Here is a 23,423-nt window from a genome sequence, read left to right as displayed (position 1 = left end):
ATTTAATTATGAATTATTGTCTCAGCCACCCGTATGTATTGGTTAAGCTCCCCTTATCCCCAGGAGAGAGAAAAAAATAATAATATTGAGTCGTGCCTGGAGGTGACAAATATTAATACACTTTTGCGGGGACTTGATGACAGACAGTGTCGTCTTTTATTTTTTATTTTATTTTTTTTATTTTTTTTAAATATTGACCCAAGCGACAATAAGTGGTTCAGAAAATGCAAGAATGAAGCAAAAATTGGCGTCCAGTACAACGGGCACTTTTTTTTCCCAGTACAGAGGAGCATATGCACCAGTAGGATGAACACAAACAAAGACAAACACATCATTTTAGGCGATAAATTGCGTTCAACAGAGATTTGCGTTTTATTTAAAATAAGCATTACTGCACAGCACTGACTGAAATTATCCGTCTGCAGAAGAGCAACAATTTCTCCGCATATGAACTGATTCTTTACACAGTTCACAAGTATGTAAACAAACAAAATAACAAAAAAATCTACACAGGTACAGAAAAAGACCAACTGCACTCACAAAATATTCAATGCCCACTAATGGACACTAATCCTGTGCTGTTATTGCCTCAACTTAGCAGTCATTAACAACACGGCTATAAGGCACTTTTAGTTCAGTACTTTTAAGTTACTTAGTCTTAAATAAATAGTATTTTGGCCTGTTGCAAAATTAGAGTGATACTACTAATACAGCTCAGACAGCACACATACAAGTTACAAAATGAACAAAAATCCAAATGGCTCTCCACAGGAAATTACTACAGCGCATGCTTATTGCACAGAGCTTAAACATTAGGGTCCAAAATTCTGCAACCATCTCGTCAAGTCTCTTCAAATAAAAAAACATGCTTATTTATTCAACAGATTATCTTTGAGTAGTAGTTTAATTTCTTCTCAATCACTAAATCCCAAAAGTCCATCACCTGTTAAAGCAGGGAGCACGACTGTAGTGCATGCCGACTTGGTAAGCCCTATTGGTAAGGTTTGACTTTGGCTTCAACGAGGCAGTGATGGACTGCGGGGGGCCATTTGAGACTTGCATGTTGGCGGTGCGGGTCTGATATGAGGCAGGCCTGTGGGTTGGGGCTAGAGTTGCCTGTGCAGCTTGCTGGGAATACTGCATGCCTGGCCGGTGCAGGTACTGGGCCACAGTGGCTGCCTGGCTCGAACTGTGGTACAACGTCTGACCTTGCTGCTGTGGCTGTTGGCTGGACTGCTGGCACTTCTGCTTGCTGGCCTCTTTAACATCACTGTCATGAGCACTAGACAAAAAAAAAAAAATTAAAAAAAATTTGTTTATGAAGCTTGAAAAGGATTTGGTGCATCGGTGCCACCTTGAATTAAAATGCACTTCATTTTTGGTCCTTACAACAGTGATTTTTCCACAACGTTTGATGTGACTTTTTAAAAAAATATAATTCATTGTCAGATACACACATGAGTAGTTTCTCAACACATGGGACTAGGTTCTCCCATATATAGCCTGTGAGCTGCTGCATTCGGGATGGCCATGTTGGGGATACGTGCAGGATGAGGCGTGATGCAGCCACGCATGCGGCAGCCACCAGAGAGGGTGCAAAACATAAAAACACGTAATCTAGGAAAAGAAGAAATGTAACAAAAGCAGAGGAGACAGAATTACATTTGACAAGTAGACGAAGCAATTTCTGGAGAAATTATTGCATTTGAATGCTGAAACGCTGCATGGAAAAAATATAGAAACGTAGAATGATATTGAAGGTGGAATGTTGTTGATATATATGGAATTATGTCAAATGATATTGAATGATTTGGAATCACATTGAACACTGTAGAGTGATCTTGAATAGTAGTAGTGAAAATGCATGCATTGACAATTTGGATTAGTATTGAATGATATTTAAATATATGGAATCCATGTTTTTGGCTGTGATATTCCTCAGAGAATAGACCGATTATCGGACAGGCTGATTATCAGTGCCAATATGACATTTTAACAAATATTGGCATCAATCTTTTTATGAATGTGAAGGCTGATAAAGATGGTATCTCGCAATGAATGCTTGCGAAGCAAATTTAGGGTTTTCATCAAGATTTGTGATATTATATATATATATATATATATATATATTGTGACAAGTACAAACTGACATTTCAAACAAATTCAGAAGCTCTTTTGAAACCTTGTACAAAACCCCCAAATTAGCTAAATTCGCATGCATTTTTTAGTCAGTGAGATACAGGGAACTTTTCATTTATGGATTTATTTAAATTTCCACTTTATAAAAAATGATGCCGACACTGGGAACTCCCTGCGTTTTTTATAAAAAAAAAAAAAAAATAATAATTAAGAAATTCTATTGAAATTTTGGAAAACTTAATTTACAATAGAAAACTTTAGGGAACTATTTACTTGCTTAAATTTTAATTTAGCTTAAAACATGACATGATTTCACATCTCAAATTAATCAAGTTAAACCTAAAATAAATGATTCCGTGAGAAATGTAAACAACTGCCCTCATCTCTTTAAGACAATAAATAAATAAATAAATAAAATGTATCAATTTGCATAGTGAGATCATTATAAGACCAATAAATACTTGAGAATAAATTTTTCACCATATATTAAATTTAATAAAAAAATGGGGGCAATTGCACCTGCAAGAACATTTCAAGGACTGGGCTAGTAGTCTCTTTGAGCCTTCTGATTTAATTGTCGTCGGAGTAGCAACTCCATTTTACATGATATATAAATTCTAAATAACAAAATGCAAAACCCAGAAATACAATAACTGCAAACCTCATTGGGTACATCTGCACAATCATATCAGATACGAAAGCTCTATCAAATTGGTGACATTTTCAATTCGGTATTAGTTTAGTAATGTTTCACAGTTGAGCTACCATTCCTCCTACACATATAGCTAAAACAACACCCAACTTACTGAGAATGATGGGCGTATGGTTTGACAGAAAAGCAAGAAAACACAATCATAAATTTGTGAAAGTATGTCTCTTGTATTTGATCTAATAAGATTATGCAGGAGTACCCAAGACCTGAACGTCCCAGAGACTGATACTAACGAGGCTGTTTTAATACCTTGTAGGGAGACTTCCAGGAAGTAATCGGCATACTTGGCCATGTAGAGTTTGGTTTTCTCTAGACAGGTCATAGGCCAGCCATCATGTAGATCTCTCTCATGAACTGCGATAGAAAGGTAGTATTCTATGAAATGAGCTGCTGTGGGGAGGTACAAGTTCCACTGGAAGGATTCAAGCAGGAAAAGCTCCATATGTAGTAGAGCCTGCTTGGTCAAAACTAGGTTCATGGAGCTCATGCACCTCAGACTGTTCAGAGTCTCCAATTTTGGAACCCTGTCCTCCCTTTCCTCAAATTTACCTGCGGCATGGAAAGCAGTGCATTACTACACACAAAAAAGGCAGGAAGCCCCTTCCCGTACATTGAAGCAGTTTCACACTTACTGGCTAAAAGAAGACATGAGAGCGAGACCATGTGAAGCTGCTGCACCGTCACATCGTAGCGGTCCATGAAGAGGTCCAGCAGGTAGACAGCAAGGTGTCTAGCTGTGGGACACAGCTGGAAGTGGTTGCTGATGATGGCTATGAGGTCTGCAAAGTATCGCCTCAAGCTGAGTTGTGGGGACTGGCCTTTGTAAGACGGCAGCTTGACCTCCTGAAGGACAGCATTTTGCATTTGAGAATGGTTCTGTAGTTTGGCCTCATTCTGTCAGCATAACTTGTGAAAACAAATCACTAGGCTCGATCTTCCAATCATGAAAATTCTGAGTCACATGTATTTGTCACAATCAAAGTTTTAAAAATGTGTATACAACTATTATAAGGACGGTTTGATCATATTTTTATGTGGGAGGGATTTGACAAGCACTCATTTACAGATTGTGAACCATTAAACAAACAGCTACTATCTCAACAGCTAAAAGGTTGTAAACTATTTAGTGTTAAGACAATAGCTAAGTAAACAAATTACAATCTCTTCTGAAATACGACAGAAATTGTAAGTTACAGTGTGTATATTTAGTGAAATTTGGTGAACTAATAGAATGCAATGATTTTTAAGCAGGCACACTACAGTGACTCGTAAAGACCATATTTCACAAGCCCAGTAAGTGTGTGGTGAGGGGTTATACAGCCTTAAGATATTTATAATAAATGTAAACAATAAAATAAAAGCTGACTTCTTCACAGACTTCACTTATTGTGGGTATTTTTTGGAACATAACCCCAGTGATAAACGAGGGAACACTACTATCAATTATTATTTATTTATATAATTATTATTTAGCGTGAGAGAGTGAGGAGCCCAGTGAGAGTTAGAGAGTGACTGAGCGAGCCGAGCAGAAGTTAGTTGGAGCAGATAACAAGAGCATCTATTTGGAGAAGGTAGTCAAAGCTATAACAAGAGCAAAGCAGGGGGAGACAAGTGGCTGGAGCCCGAATCACAATTCGGCTGCACAGCGACGACCACCTGCAGTGTATGATGTGATCAATGTGATATGATCAATATGAAGTGATAGAAAATATTTTCACATTTAAATCAATAGTGGGGTGTGGTTTTAAAATGAATTATTTCACCACTAGATGGTGCTAGAACATAAATGAAAACAGTTTGACTGTGAGGTTAAAAAAAAAAAGAAGACGTCTGCATTAACAGCTCCGAAATTGTTCTTTAAATATTTCTCTTTTGTGACGTCACGTTACAGGGGCCAGCCTTTGAACAATACATACACTACACATAAACTAAAATTAAGGGTGATTTATCTCAAGACCTGATGACTGCAATTAGTCATCAACAAATAAGTAAAACCTGCAGTAGCCTATTGACAACAACGCTGCAGTATGTAACAATGTTTAAAACAAAGGGCGCGGGGGACAATTAGGTTGTAGTGTCATTCGGCTACTGACTGCAATCCAAATCCCAGCCTCGACACTCACATTGTTTCGCAGAGTCTGGTAAATATCTTTAGCTAGCTGTCCTTTCCACCACTGGTCCTCTAACTCCATTTAACACAGGGGCTTTTGAAACATCTGAAAAGAAGAAAAAAAGTGTAATTACATTCTAGCAGGTATTAATGTTTTTGTCTACAAAGTTAACAGCTGATTATGTGTCACACCCGCGGGCAGTATTCGCGCTGCATGTTGTTCATTGATGTGTTTGAAAGCACTAAATAGTGTTTGGAAAAGCTAACACTCACCCAGTGAACACATGAAGGGATTGGAGTACTCCGGCCGCGTCATCCCTTTACACCTGCCCAGCAAACTCTGCTGCGGCCTTCATTGCCACCGGAAATACCAATAACGCCTAAGTATATTTGTTCATAGCTGATGAGAAATTACGTTATACTGTTTCATATATACGAAATTTCAACTTGATGGCTTGATCACTAAAGGGGATGTTCATGTAATTAAATGTCGACCTCATCATTTTTACGCATTTCTAGTGTGTCATTGAAAGCAGCACAGTGCCAATCCACCACCGGTAAAACAACAGGGCGCAGCCAATTATAGGTAAGTAGAGACATTTAACAACCAATCACTGGATACCATTGAGGGCTTGTGTTTGGGAATGCAAATCCGTACGCTGCCTGGCTTGCCTTGGGACAAGAATGCCTCTGACTTGACGTGCCTTAGCAGGGTTAAAAAAAAGAGATTTATAAATAGATTTTAGAATATCAAATAAAATGCTGGATGGTCTTATCTATCTATCTATCCATCTATCTATCCATCTATCTATCCATCTATCTATCCATCTATCTATCTATCTATCTATCTATCTATCTATCTGTCTATCTGTCTATCTGTCTGTCTGTCTGTCTGTCTGTCTGTCTGTCTGTCTATCTATCTATCTATCTATCTAAATATCTGTCTGTCTGTCTGTCTATCTATCTAATAAATAAACAAATTCTGCTCAAGCAGAAAGGACACTCTTTTTTTTTTTTTATCCATAGCGTCAGTCTGTCGGTCCGTCAATCCGTCAGTACGTCTATCCGTCATTCCGGAAAAAAAGTGACCGAAGTGATGTTTTAATTAAAATAATAATAATAATAATAATAATCATAATCATAATAATAATAATGATAAAATAAGTTACAGAGGCAACATCTTTCTGAAACAATTTTCGTACATGGCAGCTATTCTGTTTATGGGAGAAACAAATTGCACCAATTTCATTTTTTTTTTTTTTAAATCAATAAATCAACTAGATCAAACTAACTTTACTAAGGTGCTAAACACTAGTTAACATATCTGACCTTGACTCTGACCCTTCATCTTCATTGGATCGTAAAGCGTTCCGTTCTAATGTTCTGACACTGTTGAAGGTTTTTTTTTTTTTTTTAACTTACATTTTACTAACCTGTGGCAAGAGTAGGACAGAACACACGTTGTCACTTCAAGAAGGAAAAGGAATGTTTATTCTTCAATAAAAAAATGAAAACATACCTGTACATGTTTTTTTTTTTTTGGTGCGGTAGTAGTTGACGTTTTGTCTATTGTTGTGTGACTTAAATGAAAATCAGTGATGCGTCCACAATTTATTTATTTTTTATATTTTTTTTAGAAAAAGTGCCTGAATATGAATGAAATTAAAATCTTAGGTGTCTTTTCCTTTTATTTATTTCTCTCTCTCTCTCTCTCTCTCTCTCTCTCTCTCTCTCTCTCTCTCTCATTGTTGTTTTTTTAACAGTCATTCTGTAATTAAAATTGTGAAAACTAGTACAGTACATTACTGCCACCCACAGGACACAGTTCTTTCTGCTTAGAGGCCTGTAGTATTTTTTAACTTAATAACTTCCAACTAAGTCGTGTTTCAAATAAAACACATATAAACACGACAAAAAAATACAACTGTAACAACAACATTTTGCCAGACATTCATAGAATTAATTTAGTAAGTCATAAGTTTATGACATTTTTTTTTTTTTTTTTTAATCGAAAATGTGGTAGCGGCGATAGGATCATCGCCGATTAAAAGAGCAATTTCCCACTTTATCCACCCACGAGCCCCGGCCGGGGTGTCGGCAGTCTGAGGCAGCAGGAAGCCTGAGACAGGACGGGCTACTGCATGGTGCCATCAGGCTAAAAGGCTAAAGGCTAAAGGAGCTCAGAGGCTGTAATCCCCGGATGATGAAACCATCATGGCTGCCGCTCGCTGAGCTGTCAAGCTCTCGACAAAAGAAAAGGTAAAAACCGAGACAGTTGTTACAACAACTGCTTTGATTAGTATTTGTGCAACCTAGTTGCTATGCGATTACAGCGTTAGTATGACATCACGTTAAAATGTGGAATTATCGTAACTTTTGTTACTACGCGTTTTATACCAAGTTATTTCGTCTATGCAAGAGCTTGGTGCGTCACGTTATTTTAAATAACCAAAACGCTACTTGTCGACACATCTTCACCGTTTGCGCGATAATAAAGGCACACATCGCGTTTTCCTGGGAAGTTGAAGCAGTGACAAGTCTTTCACTTGGTTGCTTTCAACTCGTCACTTCCCAATTCCCTAAGCGTCTGTCGCTTGCAGTCTCGTCACTTTGTTGTGGTTAAGTTATAGTACAATGGCCGCCCCACTCACGGACAAGGCTGCAATGATATGATTACTTTGGAGACTTCTTTGGCTTAATATATTGGTGCATTTGCAAACTCGGACTGACATTTTAATGTTTCTTCTCCTTACCGTATCTACTGTATATGGTGATCATGCAAAGATGACTGTATAGCGAGAGTGGCCAACACCTGTTTTTTGAGTTCCGTGTTGTTCCGCCGAAAAGAATATGATAGAATTTCCACGCAGAACAAGTTGAACCGTAGCCAGCAACAGGTGGACATGTAGTAGTAATATTAGTGCATCTGTTGTGTGAATTTATGATGAAGGATTGTTGTTCTATTCACTTATGTCTCAGCATTAGCAGTTCCCACAAACTGTTAGAACAGTCATAATGCATATTTTCCCCCCCTTTAGTATTAAGTTTTTTTCTGCTGCAGACCTGCCAACTGTGCATGTTTTGTGAATGCTTTACTCAAAAGTCTACTGGTATGATTTTCTCCGTAAAATTTTTACTAAAATCATGTGTAGCTGGTAATTTAAATTGGACACGGCCATTCGTGAGGATCTACCGAAACGCTTACATGTGGGTCACAGGGAACTGGAACAGCTTGATTTTAGTGTTTCTTATCTGGAATGAGTAAGGAAAAGTCTCAAAAGTTTGATTTTCTATTTTTATTTCTAAAACAAAAACAGAATATAGCATAATACACGAATTGAAAAGTCTACATTTGTTTCTGAATACTGGACATTTTCTCTGACTTTTACTGACCAGAAGCTTGGGACAGCGTGACACCACGACACATGACAACTGCCAAAATACACAGAAGGATGGGGAGCAAGTAATTATGAGACATCAGGTGGGGGTGCAGGGAGAGAAATCAAATTAGGGGTACATACTGTAACGTTTGGTTTGGATCAAGTACAGCCTTGGACTGGTGCTACTGGATAGCCAAAGAGGGAGCAAAGATGGGCTGAATGTCCACATGTAACTCACTTTATTAAAAGACCAAAAAAAAAAAAAGAAGATGTTTCTCGGCTCTATCATGTGTCACGGGTAAGCGTCCAACTATGTAGACGACTGCTAAGGCCCATGGCAAAAAAATACATTGAAAGGCAAAAGGAGGGGGAAAAAAAGGTGTCCCATAGACATAGCAAAACAAAGAGCTGCCACCATGTTAGACTTGAATGATTATTGAAAAAATACTATGTGACCCCACCCCCCCCAAAAAAGAAAAAAAATGCAATTGTTATTTGATTATTTTTTTTTTCCAATGTTGTCTTGTCATGTATTTTTTACATTAATATACTAAGGTAAAGACAAATGAGGCATTAATGAGAAAGATAGTACAAACAAATCAGTAGTCACAAAATAACTTGTAGTCTGATAAAGCACTATTTATTAACAATACAATCAAACTGTATTTAAATTTTGATGTTTACATTTTAAAACGAAAATCAAATAAGCGCTAGTTTTTCTTTTTTTTAATACCTGTTTGGCTGTTTCCAAATGTAATATCCAATTACCAAAAGAGAGAGAGAGAATTTTCATACACTAAAGTAAGCTGAATTGTAAGATTTGATTGAAACCAGAAGAATTTTTGACTTATTGTAAATTTAAGCAACACACCCAAACTGGAGAACTAATTTACAATTCAAGAAGAAGCTATCTGTATTTTAAATATTAATATGTTAAAAACAAGTAAAACTGTAAAACATTACAAAATATTCAAAATTGTGTCTTAGGCAGGGTACACGTACTGATTTTTAACAGTTTAGGTTGGGGGTGCGGTCAAATTTGTTATGTGTCTACAGTGCTTTACAATTTACCATTTTAATAAAGCATTTTAAATCAATAATGGACATGAGTGCACTGTTTGTGTGTGCGGCACATTGTGCTTAAAAAAAAAAAAAAAAGTCGGCAGCTCTACAAGCGGTTATTTTGGTGTCATAAGAACTTCATTTAAATTTAAAACTAGATAAAATGAATTAAACTAATTTACTTTCCAAAGCCAGAAAGGGTTGCAGGCAAGGGATGAAACGGGTAGCTATATTTATATAACCCATTTCATACTCCATTTTCTGAACCGCTTATCCTCACTAGTGTCGAAAAATTCAATGTGATTTATATAATTAAAAGTGCAACATTTAAAAGCATTTGCACACCAAACATATTTAAAAGCAAAGTAAATAAATACAATGTAGCTTGTAGTAAAATTAGTAAAAGAATGTATAGTGCAAGAAAAACATTTACACTAAGAGTACTAAAAGAAGAAATATGAACAAATTACCGTAAGGCTTGACTTTTGTTTGACTCAATTTTACTTTACAAATTAGCATCTTACAGTATTTGGAATAATATACTACTGTATATTAAAAATGCAATATTGTTGTGTTTCTTCATATCTTAATTGGTTGTGACTTAATTGATGATTTCTTGTGCTCACTTTCAGACACCCGAAAGCCCATGGATTTGACGGATATTTGCAAAGTTACCTCTACTGCAAATAAAAAAACGTGTGTACGCAAGAAGAATCGAGTTTGGCACAAACGGCTCCACCGAAGGAAACGTGCAGCTCAGCTTCCAGCTATGCAACGTGAAGCTAAAAATGGACCAAAGAAGACACGAGAGAAAGGCAAGCAAAGCACAGAGTGGCCTTCATCAAAGAAGCCCCACTTGGAGGCGCAACAGAGCGAACGCTGGACAAACCGTAGTCGGCCTATAGATGCACTCAGGTTTACATGCAGCCAATGCAAGGACAATCTGGAATATGTTCCCAAAGACTTGATGAGACATTTTGAGGAAAAGCACAGCGGGAGCTCGCCTGTTTTTTCTTGTCATATATGTCCTTTTGATGCACAAGACTTCTCCTACCTTCAGGTTCATCTGCTAAGCCACAAGGACACTTTTTCTAGCTGCAACATTTGTAACGACGACGTGAAACGCACATGGTCTGAACTGAGTGCGCATCTCACGGCGTGTCACTGCCAAAATGGCAAATACTCGTGTGAAAAGTGTCAGACGTTCTCGACTGGCGACGTGACTGTGTTTTTAGAGCATTTGTGTGTACATCATCTTGGCCTCCAAAGAGCAAATGAGATTGACGTTCACAAGGACAATACTCAGCTTGGGTCCATAACAGCAAATCAAACTTTATGTTGTCCTCATTGTACCTATGAAGCTTCTCAGAAGTGGGTGCTCGCAAAGCACATTAATGCGAACCATAGTTGCCAGCAAGGTAACCAGAAAAAGAAGGAAATCCGTTCCATAGCAAGGAAATCAAACAACAGTCAATTTAAGCCGAGGTTGACGAGGAGTACAGTGAGGGAAATGTGCTGGTTGACACAGGACTGCCTTTCTCTTCCAGGTAGAGACTTCCTAGATAAATACTGCCATTTGTCTGATCCCCAGACGACACTAAAGAACACCCAGCAGTTTTTAATGAAATCGGTTGCAGGGGAAAAGGGTGACCAGAAATGGACCAAGGCTCTCAAATCTGTTCTGTCCAATGTTCCTCAAGACATTAACGTCCATCCAAAGTCGGAAAATTCCGAGGATCTCACTGTTCTCACGGTCCAGAACAAGATTACTTTGGCTCAGAATGGTGCTACCTATGCTAAAAGGCTGAAGATGATGGAGAAGACCGAAAAAGAAAGTCTAACCTCTGAAAATCCTGCTGGGGATGCTTATCACAATGTCCAAAAGGGAGGTCAAGTAATTTTGAATGATGACCCACATTGCCTTGAGAATGAAACAAAACTGAGTAAACATACTTTAACTTCCACCCACAATGAACCACCTGAGTGTGTCCAGATCCTGGAAAATGGCGAGAACCATGAATTAAAGACTAACTTGAATAACGGGGGGAATATAAGGCCTGAAGATGTGCAACTCAGTTTGGATGGAATCAATAATTCCAGTGAGCCAATGATCACGATTGCGAGCCAAGAGCAGAAAGCTGTTTCTAAAGGCAAAGCAAAAAATAACACTGTGAGAAGAAGACGCAAAAGAAAGTCCAGATATAAAAAGGTAAAGAAAGTAACCTCAGAATTAGCCTTAAAGATAGTGTTAAAGAAAAACCCGGTCAAAGAGAGGCAATGGGTGTCACAAAGCCCTTTACTTACAATAGACCGTCTTCCAGTGGAGGACCGGTACAAACGACCAAATCCTGATAGAATAGTGCAGGTCTCGGAACCGGCGGCTGATCAACATGACCCCCGAGAAGACGTTACGTCAGCACATGCACCATCAGCGGCAGAACTTCCTCCACATTGCGCTGCAAAGCCAGCTGGGCCGGAAAACGTTCTCAAAGACCAGCCTGTTGTATTTGAAGATGTGTGTTTGCCATCTGAACGAAAACTTGATGATGCAAATAAATCACTGCACTTCTTGGACACTGTTCTTGACAAGAGCATCTTGTCAAATTCAACAAAGACCGCAGTGGAAGAATGTCCCGAGAATTCTCAGCTCCCCTCCTCCAGTGCGTTCCCTGATTGCAGTGTGTCAACTGTTGATGGAGCCACTCAAAGCAGCCACAGCGGGTCGCCCCCTCTTTCCCAACGTGCTATTACACCACAGGGTAAGCCTGCAAATTATAGTCCCTATAGAGTTAAAATGGCTGAGGGTTTTACCCTCTGTTATATCTTTTACTTTGTATTTACCAGAATATCGTGTATAATGAGAAAAAAAACCTACCTTAAAAAGCTCTTTTTCGTACTACGGAGCCCCTAAGGTGACATGGTAAAAAAAAACAACAACTTTGCGTTCCCTCGCAAAAAAAACCAAAATGCGTTTTCTCGCAAAGATTGCGTGGAACGCAAAGTTGTTTTTTTCGCATACCATGTCAACTCCGGTGCGCCGTAAACACTTCCGGGTCATCTTCCATGTGACCAAAAGCGACGAGGATGGAACGTTTGTAAACATGAAACAAAGCAGTGGGAAAGCTTTGAAAAAAAAAAAAAAAGTGTACGTATGTTGTATACGTTATGTTGCACATATTCCTCAATGAGTGTCATTTGTTAATCTCACAGGTGTGATCAACTCAGGAGGAGCAACGCTTGCGGTGTCTACGGAACAGAGTGACCATCATATAGTGGCACCTCCAGTCTTCAAACCAGACCATCTCCGCAATGCCGATCCGCCAGTGGAGAAAGCCATCCCACATGAATCATGGCCAGCCTTTGTACGCTGCCGGCAGCCTGCTCCGAAAAGCCTGCAAAGAACCCTGAAATTAATAGCCATGAATCCCTCTCAGTTGATACGGCGTCCGGTGAGAGACCAGCCTGTTGTGGTACTCAATCACCCGGACGCAGACATCCCCGAGGTGGCCAGGATCATGAACGTGGTCAGCCGTTACAGAGGAGAGGTGCAGAAGGTCGTCTTGTCACAAAGGACTCTGAATGCGCTTTCAGCCGTGACCAACGGAACCCACGAGACAAACCATTATATGGACGCTCAGACCCAACCGCCGTGGCAAGGGGAGAACTTGGTCCAGGAAAGGTTTGTTTTGAAGCTTAAGCTGCGGAGACTAAGCAGGAAAAAGTACGAGGTGGTTGGTGCAGTTTCACCTAACAGGAAAATGGCAAAGAAATTCAGATGCTGGTTTTGTGGAAGGGTCTTTGAAAAGCAGGAGGTGTGGATGGTCCACCGGAAGAGGCACCTGATGGACTGGAAAGCCAAACTGTGAAAACTTTTAAATGTCGCATACACTGGAACACAAAACGTGTCTGGAAGATGACTCCAATACAACAAAACAATCATACAAGCAGTGACAATCAGTTTTCAGAGTCTTAAATAAATATTGTTGCACATCCTGGACAAGCTCAGGGGTAATGTTACCTACCATAAAATCTTTGTCTCGTCCAGTTTCAGAAGTTTCTTCAAAAACTTCATGAAGGGGTTAATTTAGTTATTAGTCCCCTTTGTTTTTGTCGACGCATTTGCTTTATTTAAAAACACTGTCACATTTTAGAAAACACTGTAAATGTGTATTGCCACATAGTCTGAGATGTATATACGGGTAGGCTGCAACTAACATATTTATGTTTTTGGCATAAGATGCTGAGACCCACGATAGTCATATACATTATACCAAAAACTCTGTATTGTTAAAAAGATAAGGCAATAAGCTGTTTTATTCAACATTTATTTATGGCTCCAATGTATAAACTTCATTTTTGGGCCGATGAAATAATTCTTGTAAATGTTTTGTAAATTCCAAACAAATAGCGTTAAAATCTCATATTTTCTCTGACAGATATATTTTCATGCATTCATTTAGCGGCGAGCAGATATTCCTTAATGCGCTACATTTTTATACCTACACTTATGTTTTATGTCAGCGAATGATGTAGTTTTTTTTGTTTTTTTGTTTTTTTTTTATAAATCTGACCTAGACTGGTTGTTGTTTTTCAGTGTAGTTTACTTTTGTTTGACTTGAAAATGATAATCTAGTTTTTTACTTGCACTATTAATAAAGGAGGATTTTGATTTCCTTTACCTCACCCTAAGCCGACAACAATCTCAACCGGTGTCGTCCGGTGGCAAATCATTTCCTAAAGCAGCCATGAGATCTCAGTATTGACAGCACATGAACTGTGGTGCCGTGTGCGTGCGCGTTTCTGTCATTCCAGGACCATCCTTGTCTGACTCGCTGTAAATAACAAACCTTCAGTTCAGACAAAAGGTTTCGAATTGAACATAGTAAAGCTCGTGGTACTGTAAGAATATTTTCCATTAAGTGCCTTAATTCATTTTTTTATGCAACCAATCTGCATGAACTTATTTGTTGATCAGAGACTAAGTGCAAGTTGTGTGTTCCTGGTGACACGATTAAAGAGACTGAGCTATGTATTGCTTTTGCTTTATTTAAACGAAAATACAACTTGCAAGTTGCTGTCTTCAAAAAAAATAAATAAAATAATCTTTATCCTAATATAGCTACACTGTCTCAGCCTTTTTGTTAATTTGAATCAAGCGTGAGCACTGCAAAGCATCTCAATAAACATGTTCAAAGTCTTCTGAGTCTACTCATTTAGTGCCACATGCCGCCCCAGTGGGCCTTACAGACTGGAGAATGCATCAGAAGTGCAGCGGTGATATCCAGATGTGCTTGGTTTCATAGGAAAACGCAGCCTGGCGGCATCCTTGCTGTTGCTCTTGCTGTCGATCAACACCAGAGGGTTCTTCTGGTGGTTCTCGATGATGTGAGCGACGCTCTGGAAATACTTAAAAGGAGAATCAGTTTAAGCAATTACTGACTGGTGAGCCATTTTCTAGCCTACCATTTGTTTATACAATGACACATTTTTACCCCTATCACTCCCAGTCATTTTCACAGAAGCAATCCCGTTCGCTCCTGGCTGTTTTACCGGATTTTGACTGATTTTGCAAGGCCCACAGAATATTGTGTTCTATTGCTATAAATGCATGGAGCCTATCAAAAGAAAGATTAAAGTCTCTTCTTTCATCAGGAAAAAAAGTATGTTTCTACCTGTTTCCGTTTTGCAGCAATTAGCATTAGAAGAGAGCTAAGTTTCATCAGTTTTCACAAATCTATTTAAAATTGTAATTGAGCTTTTTTTCTACATGGCCCTGGTTGATCTCTTTTGCTCTGCTTCCACCTGCTGGCCGTTTGTGTAATAACTACCATTTCTGAAACCGTTCTTTGCAGTTGAGAGGCTGCATCAAAGCCTTCTGTATGCTCTAGCATAAAAAAAAAAAAAAGTATAAATACGTTTTTGGGACACTTAGAGCATTAAAAAACGTATTTATACGTTATTGGGAGTAAATGAGTTAAACATGAATATTTAACATGTCAGGAATTGATTCTTTTACAAATGTATTTGTCTTGCCTCACTTGGTGTACTGTCAAGTGCATGTTGGCCACATTCGTTGTTTTTACCATCTAGACTAGTTAGAATTACAGTCTACTCATTCTAAAAATCTATAGACGCTTCCAGCTGACGTCACTGCTTAGCTTTCGCTGCACCTCCCGGAGGGGAAACATCCCATAACAAATGAATGGACAGAGCTTGATTTTCGGCGAGCGTTTTCGTTAAAAGGTGGGAAATATGTCAAGTGTCACAAAAACATCCCGAGTCGGACACTACATTACTGCGACTCATTGAAACCAACCGTTTGGAGCCGCAAGCTCCAAAAAAAGGAGTTTGTTGGAAGGCAAAGTGGAAGTGGAAGCTTAAAGTATGTTGTTTTTGCCTGAAACAGTACATCGATCACTATCATGGTGTAAATTGTCATTCATTAAATCGTTTGTGTCCGGATATACTTGTCTTGCTGTATATCGAAGTTTTCCAGCTATCTTAGCTTGCTAGCTACTAACAAACAAATTGACGCACTGTCCTCCACCACAAGGGGCGCACTTAAACGTGACGTCACACTGGAAGGGTCTATTTTACATACTGCTTGTCCTCATTTTGAATTAAAATTGTAATAATGTAAAAAAATATTCCTTGTCAGCTCTATTTAATATAATGTTGGTTGATCAAAACAAACGCCACTTTTGCTGTAATAATTAGCATACAGCATATTAGCATTAACAAGAGAAACAAATGCACAAACTGCAAAGTGTACCTCTTCTCCTTTCTTCTCCCTCCCCAGTGCATACTGCTGTCTTGTGTGTGTAAACCGGATCGGGATGTTGTACACTCTGCCATTATAATACACCACCAACGTGTAGGGCTGATTTGTGTCCTGTCCGGAACTCTTCCTCACCATGAAGGCCCCATCCTGATGCAGAAAGCAGCAGCACAATGTCAGGCAAGTTTCAATGTCTAAGTAATACAAGTGAAGTCATACTTTATTTGCGTGAATCAACAGCTGCTCAGCAGTCTTGCGGTCACATTCCCCAGCAAACCATGGCTTCCCATAGACTTCGGCATCCTGAAATGAAGAAAATTGACAATCAGTCAGTGGCAAGCTTTAATTGATTGTGTATTTTCAATTAGAAGACAACCTTGTCTTGGCCTGTGGCCCCATTTTCAAAAGAGTCACTGTCAGTTTGTTCTGTGACACAAAGACAACATTTGTAGCAGGGAAAATAACATAAAAATGGTAACATCTGCTGTCTTTGTAAGCCACCAACTCCTCGAGTTACTTACTGAGAAAGGAAACATTTGGAAGAGGTATTCTGTAAGAGAGTAAAGACAAATAGGTCACAAAGAATAAACTAGAACTCGAATGAGAGTCATTTTGCCCTCAAAATACTAAATGCAACTTACTTTGGTCGTTTCATGTCCAGAGTAAGTGATTTTGGAGGATGTGGCTTACGATCAGGGTGAATCATCGGTGGTGTTCGGCCTGTAATAATTAATCCACACGGTACTGTCAGATTGTAATATCCAAATAGCACATCCAAATTCAAACACAATGTTTTTTGTGAGACTGGCTGACGTCTTACATGCTGTTTAGATTTTTATAATGCTATTATTTTGGGCATTTTTTTTTTTTTTTTATGGTTGCATAAAGTTCAATTTTCAGTTTCTATGGTTGTTTTTTTCCCTTTTGCCACCATTGGTACCATTCTGTTATAGCATCACACAAAATAATAATAATAATAATAATAATAATAATAATAATAATAAAGCTTCAGAGTTACCATTGTATTTCTGACATGCATGTACGTTGTTTTTTGTTTTGTTTTGAGATATTCATTCATTCAGTAATTAACACCACACAGTGATCCCTTGAAAAATTGCTAATTTAATTGCAAATTGTCTGGGCCCGGGCCAAATACAAATACTTACGGTCAAAGTCCCTCTGCTTTACATCTTGTGCCTATAACAAGAGCTATACATGTAATTTCAAGAAATAGACAACAAAAGGCGCAATCAAGAAATCTCAAAACAATGTCAAGTATTGATTATTAAACCTACCAGTCTTAAGGGAGGTTTTGGTGATCTGATAAAATCAAAAAGTCTCCATCACTGGACTGTCATTAGAATGTAAAGATAGTAGTAGTATGTATGTGTGTGTGTGTGTGTTACCTACACTCTTGGCAAAGGTTTGTGTGGCTCTGCAGGTTGATCATTGGCATGAAAGGAAACCACATTAAGTTGACATGATCTCTCAATGAGAACCTTGCTTGTTTTAGGAAACATATCAACGTATTTTTGTTGTTACACTGGACATCCTCTAGGTGGCACAACGTGCTAAATAGATCTAACTATAATTAGTGTTTAATCCATTTGATACCCACTTTCATCATGATCCCACACTTCATATGACGAGTCACTTTCGGCCTGATGCTCCTGGAGGATCACACACGCATATACAAAAATAAAAAAATAAAAATAATAATAATCTATATTTTTTGAGTGCTTGCACATTTGTAAACACTTACAGCAAAGGGCGATCCCCTCATTTTTGCTCTGAAAACAAGGTCAAAATCGTGATTTGAGCTTTTATGTTTCTCTTTTGGGGTCAGGGTTAGAGTAGAAGTAATGGCTAATTTAATACTCAGATTTATTACTTTAAATGGAGTAATAGGTTTACCTGTTTGCTGAAACATGTCCTAACATCATATCCTGAAAAGATCCCGTAAGTATATTTAAGGAATAAATTATTATTGTTGTCGCAAGCACAAACACTTTGAAAAAGCCCACCTCTTGGTCTGGAACTTCATAAAAATCTGTAGGAAAAACAAAAAGGCAAATTTGTGATTCAATTTACTCTAGTTGAATGTATGGCCAATATTAATTTAATTTGACATTTAACATTGGATTTCTTGCATATTGCTTAACCTACCTGGACTGGGTTGACACTTTGGTAAAGTTAGTTGGAACATGGATTGGCCTTTCACGGTTCCATTTTCATTATACATCTTAGGATCTAATGAAAATCATAATATTGTTTGTTCAAGTAGCCTTCTATAGCTAGGAGCATTGGTTACTAGCTTTTACTAAAGTTTTACATTCGGCCTTTTGTTCTAAAGTGTAGCTTACTAGGAGTCGGGTCGTCTGCAGGTTCGATGTAGTTGTCATCTTCATCACTGCCATCTGGATTGATGTAGTCTTCCTGTAGAGCCGCAAAGACAACACATAATCAGAAATTGTTTTGCATGCTCAGTGGTAAGTATATGCTCGTCAGTGACAGAGCTTAATTTGATGAGCAGAATGTTTTAATGCTTGTGTCTTGAACTTCATCTTACGTCATTACTGCCTTTATGTTTAGGTCCTAGGGACAGCTGTTGTGATTCTTTGCCTCGTTTGAAGGCCTTTCGGTGTTCCAGTCTTGGCCCATTATGGCAGCTATCTGTAATGGAGAAGTAAAGCGTCAGTATTTGCATAATGTTCGCGTCTGAATCCCCCTGAGGTGCTAGTTTGAAAGTGTTTCTATTTAAAAAATGCCACACAAAGCACCTGATTCAACTTGCTGTATTAGAGCGATGACGTATACTAAAAACTGAGAACTATCAAAGGAATAGAAAATGTTTGAATTTTGAATGTATCAACACAAAGGATTTGGCCTTAGTACGTTCAATGACTTTCTATACTGACCAATATATTCCCCCGTCAGGAAGGATGAAGACGAGGTTCTGCTAAAGACATTGTGGCTGGGAGGAGGCTCATAGCTGATGTCGTGCTCTTGTGGATTGTCATACGTGTCATTATCCTGGGGACAATGAAAAGTATGCCATTTTCGAGAGAATTGTAGACCTATGCAAATAATTTCACCACATTTTCTCAAACTTACATATTCCGAATCAGACGCATCTTCTGCACCCATGTGTTCATCTGCAAGGAGTAAAAGTTGCTTTAATTATAAACTACTCAATTGATCAAATTAATTCCATTACCTTCAAGTAAATTTAATGTTTGGTGGATTGGAGTGGTTGGTAAAAATATTAATGGTAAGACGAACTACATAATTGTTTCAAGTGAAAATGAAATTATTAGTCATTCATTGACTTTAAACCTAACAATGAGATAAGAAAGGTTTGGACATGGTATTTTGATTAATATTGCATTTGTGGAATATGAATTATTAAGCAGCCAAATCCACCTGTTTTTATCTATCTCAGGTAGCGGCCATTTGCTGTCAAAAGAAAATGACATTTCAGTTGCTATCAACAGCGACTCAGCTTGTAAACGTCACATGACCAAAAACAGGTGAGGTCGGTACCTGATCGCCGAGCAACTACGATGTCAATTTTGTTCGACAGCAAGTGCCAAAATGGCCACCCCCTGAGATGGATAAAAACAAATGGATTTTGAATTTTTCGGGGCTGACTTCCCTTTTAAATGACAGTAAAATCTTTCGATGGGTCGCGGTTGCCCTTTTGTGCTTGCCTTTTCCATTGCATGTTTCATTCATTCAAATAGTTTTCGGTGAGGTCTTACCTCTGTAGTCTCTGAAAGGTACCTCTGGAGCTGGTTTGCTTTTCAGTCTGTCACATAGAAAGACACAGATCACTAAATATTTATTTACTCTTACACAAGAAATTATTGTGAGGACTACTTTTTACTTTTACTTGTGTCCTATTATTCTAAAGTAACAAAACTCTTATTTGAGTACAGGTTTTGGCTACTCTACCCATCTCTGGCGGTACCCCTGTGGTTTGAGGGGGCGGGGGTTGGGTGGGGGTTTGGTTGGTTCCCCTTTCCCAATTGTACTGTCTACAGATGTCAGACGCATATGTAGCCCATTTTTGTGGGCACCCCCAAAGTGAACAATAGCACCCCCAAGTGTTTTCCTTTCTGGACAAAACTGTTGTCTACTTCAGCAACATCAGCCTCAAAGGTCGACGTGTTTGCATTTTGTCCTATTTCTACGCGAGCAGGTGGTGGGTTCACAAGATGTTCTAATTTATATGCCTTCATATAAAATATGAATGTGATTTGGATAATTCAAATGACAGCATTTGAGGCACGATGTTGCAATTTTAATGAATAAAAGCAAAATCTTATAAAAGTGTTAAAAGAGGGAGACAGTTTGAACTGCGCGGACACGTAAATAGGTTCGGTAACGGTAAATCTCGAGAGGTCTTGTAGCCTTAAGTGAGGCAGAGGCCAGCTGTTTGAGATATTTTTGGCTTCATGGTTTGTCCTATGGAAATTACTGTGAAAGCAGAAACATTTTTTTTCCCCCAAAAGTCACAGATTCATTTTTAGATGTCAGCAATCTGCCATTGTAATGAGCAATGCGCATTTATTGTTTTTTTTTTTTTGTAGTAGTACACTTTATTTTCTATGCATGAGTAGTCTGTTGTGGGTCAATGTGGACCTGGGCTAAGAATATCCTCATAATAATTGTCTATATGAAATAATGAGCTGCAGCTCTTTCCAAAATGTATTAATAGATGGTCTGACATTACTAAATAGCTGATTAACCCTGAATCAATATTTCAGAGAATAAAGAGAGTATTTTTCCTGTTTTATAGAAATGCCAGCCTGGTATCTTAATGAGATTATGATGAAATATTTCATTATTATTTTATTGAGTAAATTGATACTTTTGCAGGTGCAGACCTGTCCTTATTAGATATGCTAATTCTTACACGGTTTTACTTTTGTGACTGTTTTGAGATTCCCCTTATGACCCCTAAAAGACAAGCAGGTGAGTGTCTGCGTGAATCTGTTCTCGGGACTGTTTCAAACTCCCCTGTAAAAACCATCTTCACTGACCCATAAAAATACACATTTACATGACTTGAAGATTCTGCCATGACCCTTCAGGCATGTTTTGCTGGAACTGTGCAAATGTAGGGGAACAGAGACAGTTCCTGGGACTGTTTCAAGTGTACTCTCATATACTTTTACCACTGCCCTATAAAAAAATACATATATTTATGGCATACACATTTTCAAGATTCCCACCATTGCCACAATTTTCTTTGACTTAACGGAAATGGGTATATCTAAAATCAATTTTTGACCTGTAGCAGCTTTAGGGTCACTTTAGAAAAAAATCAGGCTGAAAGGATGACATTTACGGTATTTTTAATGCTGTCAAATGTCAAGATGGGTCCAGTTTGGATAGTATGTAAAGGTTAAAAGTAAATATCAGAAGATGAAATGTACCTTCTAAATTTATTCAGGTAGGCGGCATCATTCTTTTGAATGTCCTGAGCAATTTTTTGTAGTTGCCTGGGAACAAAACAAAACAAAACAACTTTGTTAGTCAGTGAGAACCTGCGTAAAAATGACTGAGGAAAATGTTGATTAGGGCATTCCTGTTATGAACATTTCTAGAATTTCAATTAAAGTCAAAATAAAATTCATGTTCACATGGCAAAAAAATAAAAATTGACAGAGCTTACCGAATTTTTGCTGCAGCAGAAGCTGTGAGTTTACTTAAAATGTCCATGTTTGTAGTTAACCCAAAGCTTGTCATATTTCAGTGTCATTTATGTCATATTGTATTGTAAGTCACGCCTTCATCCCCCAGAGGTTGTAATCACTTCTCTTTTCTACTCTTTGTCAGTAAAACGCAGGTCACGCAAGTGATTTGGGTGACCACAGTTTTCAACAAAACTCTTGCATCAGCAGGTGCACATGCTGGGACCGTCTAGTGTTGGTTAAGGTTGTTATTGCACTTCCTTTTTTTTCCTTTGGAGAGCTCAGTATTATTCATTCTGCAGCCTTCTCGAGTCAACATGTCATCATCATCTCTCTCTCTCTCTCTCTCTCTCTCTCTCTGTCTGTCTCTTTCTCTCTCTCTCTCTCTCTCTCTCTCTCTCTCTCTCTCTCTCTCTCTCTCTCTTTCATGTGTGTGTGCACATGCGTGCATGTGAGTTTGTGCTCTTTAATTCACCTGAAACCTGTTAAAAATCCCATACCCTTCATCTTAACGGGATACTTCAGAGTCCCGCCAGAGGCGTGAAATTGTCAGGGGACCAGAGGAAGGATCAAAGGATTTTATTGCACTCCTTATTTACTTATTCTGTACGATTTCAATGAACACATCTGGAGGTGTATCATAAGCACATACTAAGGAATTGTAGTTTTTTTGTTGTTTTTTTTTTCAGATCCAGATGTAAATGATAAATACTTGGAAATAAAAGTGGAAATGTCTGGAAATTATCAGTCTCATTAATCTTTTGATGTGTGTCCTTGTATTTACATTTTGAATGCAATTATTTTTAACGTTGGTATTCTTTTTTTTTTTTTTTTTTTTTTTTTTTTTTTTTTTTTTTTTTTTTTGAAGAGCTCAGAATTGTTCATTCGGTAGTCTTACCGATTCAACGTCTTGTCATCATTGCTCTTTTCCTTTTTTTTTTTTTTTTTTTTTTTTTTTTTTTTTTTTTTGTGTGTGTGTATGTGTGCGTGCGTTTGCGTGCGTGCGTTTGCGTGCGTGCGTGCGTTTGCGTGTGTGCGTTTGCGTGCGTTTGCGTGCGTGCGTGCAAATACGTATAAATTTATACTCATTCATTCACCTAAAACCTTATAAATATCCCATTACCCTTCGCCTTAACCAGGTACTTCAGAATCTTGCCAGAGTCGTGAGATTTAAATGGTCAGGAGACCAGAGAAAAGGTCAGAAAAAAAAGAAATAAAGAGAAAAGAAAGGTAAATCAAAGTGACATCCAGCACCGACCAAACACTTCCTGCCTTCCCCATGATTACAAAATCAAAGTCTTACGCCAACCCCGGAAGCCTCTAAATTCCAGCAAATTTAGCGAGATCTCAAGAGCCCAGAGGAAAAACTAAAGAGAGGAAGGAGGGAAGGATCGATAAGGCAGAGTGAGATCAATAGAAGCCAGTACATCCAATCCATCAAAGTGAAGTCCAGCACCAACAAGACCCCTCCTGCGTGGTTACAAAACCGGAGTCTTATGCCAACCCCAGAAACCTCATACTTCTAATAAATTAAGATCTCAAG

General features: G+C 38.4%; 3 protein-coding genes across 6 annotated transcripts in view; 1 reads left to right on the top strand and 2 right to left on the bottom strand.

Moving 5' to 3' along the window:
* Positions 1–334: 334 nt before the first annotated feature.
* On the bottom strand, positions 335–5,525 carry ccnj (cyclin J). Its single transcript, XM_077496303.1, has 6 exons — positions 5,235–5,525; positions 4,975–5,067; positions 3,484–3,694; positions 3,101–3,400; positions 1,458–1,617; positions 335–1,282 (listed from the first exon to the last, which is right to left on the bottom strand). Exons 2-6 carry the CDS (start codon positions 5,041–5,043, stop codon positions 940–942), a joined length of 1,083 nt encoding a protein of 360 aa, XP_077352429.1. The 5' UTR covers positions 5,044–5,067; positions 5,235–5,525; the 3' UTR covers positions 335–939.
* Positions 5,526–7,029: 1,504 nt separating this feature from the next.
* On the top strand, positions 7,030–14,517 carry znf518a (zinc finger protein 518A). 2 transcript variants are annotated; one of them, XM_077494991.1, is made up of 3 exons: positions 7,030–7,220; positions 10,036–12,162; positions 12,614–14,517. In XM_077494991.1, exons 2-3 carry the CDS (start codon positions 10,050–10,052, stop codon positions 13,267–13,269), a joined length of 2,769 nt encoding a protein of 922 aa, XP_077351117.1. In that variant the 5' UTR covers positions 7,030–7,220; positions 10,036–10,049; the 3' UTR covers positions 13,270–14,517. The 2 variants fall into 2 exon arrangements, with proteins under 2 accessions (XP_077351117.1, XP_077351118.1); XM_077494992.1 differs by lacking the exon at positions 7,030–7,220 and adding an exon at positions 8,451–8,639.
* blnk (B cell linker) overlaps positions 14,430–23,423 on the bottom strand; it is a 29,083-nt gene continuing 20,089 nt past the window's right edge. For 2 of the 3 annotated variants that reach the window (XM_077494996.1, XM_077494998.1), the window contains 20 exons: positions 21,623–21,688; positions 19,943–19,989; positions 19,296–19,336; positions 19,100–19,214; positions 18,751–18,854; positions 18,545–18,617; positions 18,348–18,431; positions 18,206–18,231; positions 18,096–18,127; positions 17,944–17,971; positions 17,800–17,851; positions 17,592–17,616; positions 17,477–17,501; positions 17,348–17,378; positions 16,823–16,901; positions 16,703–16,731; positions 16,558–16,607; positions 16,401–16,484; positions 16,176–16,331; positions 14,430–14,809 (listed from right to left, as the gene is read on the bottom strand). In XM_077494996.1, coding sequence (XP_077351122.1) covers positions 14,645–14,809; positions 16,176–16,331; positions 16,401–16,484; positions 16,558–16,607; positions 16,703–16,731; positions 16,823–16,901; positions 17,348–17,378; positions 17,477–17,501; positions 17,592–17,616; positions 17,800–17,851; positions 17,944–17,971; positions 18,096–18,127; positions 18,206–18,231; positions 18,348–18,431; positions 18,545–18,617; positions 18,751–18,854; positions 19,100–19,214; positions 19,296–19,336; positions 19,943–19,989; positions 21,623–21,688 — 1,312 coding nt within the window. In that variant the 3' untranslated portion in view covers positions 14,430–14,644. Of the gene's footprint in view, positions 14,810–16,175; positions 16,332–16,400; positions 16,485–16,557; positions 16,608–16,702; positions 16,732–16,822; positions 16,902–17,347; positions 17,379–17,476; positions 17,502–17,591; positions 17,617–17,799; positions 17,852–17,943; positions 17,972–18,095; positions 18,128–18,205; positions 18,232–18,347; positions 18,432–18,544; positions 18,618–18,750; positions 18,855–19,099; positions 19,215–19,295; positions 19,337–19,942; positions 19,990–21,622; positions 21,689–21,861; positions 21,922–23,423 lie in introns of those variants that run through there. The other variant, XM_077494997.1, reaches the window with a different exon arrangement.

Source organism: Festucalex cinctus, chromosome 14, assembly GCF_051991245.1.
Source record: "Festucalex cinctus isolate MCC-2025b chromosome 14, RoL_Fcin_1.0, whole genome shotgun sequence".
NCBI classification, from domain to species: Eukaryota; Metazoa; Chordata; class Actinopteri; order Syngnathiformes; family Syngnathidae; genus Festucalex; species Festucalex cinctus.
This window is presented reverse-complemented; position numbering and strand designations above follow the sequence as displayed.

Excerpts from the sequence above, each read along its gene's own strand:
- ccnj (XM_077496303.1), bottom strand. The coding sequence starts at position 5,043 with ATGGAGTTAGAGGACCAGTGGTGGAAAGGACAGCTAGCTAAAGATATT. Across the intron at positions 3,401-3,483 it reads CTCATGTCTTCTTTTAGCCA|GTAAATTTGAGGAAAGGGAG; the intron begins GTAAGTGTGAAA and ends TCCATGCCGCAG. Across the intron at positions 1,618-3,100 it reads CCTGGAAGTCTCCCTACAAG|ATTACGTGTTTTTATGTTTT; the intron begins GTATTAAAACAG and ends TTCTTTTCCTAG.
- znf518a (XM_077494991.1), top strand. The coding sequence starts at position 10,050 with ATGGATTTGACGGATATTTGCAAAGTTACCTCTACTGCAAATAAAAAA. Across the intron at positions 12,163-12,613 it reads ACGTGCTATTACACCACAGG|GTGTGATCAACTCAGGAGGA; the intron begins GTAAGCCTGCAA and ends TTAATCTCACAG.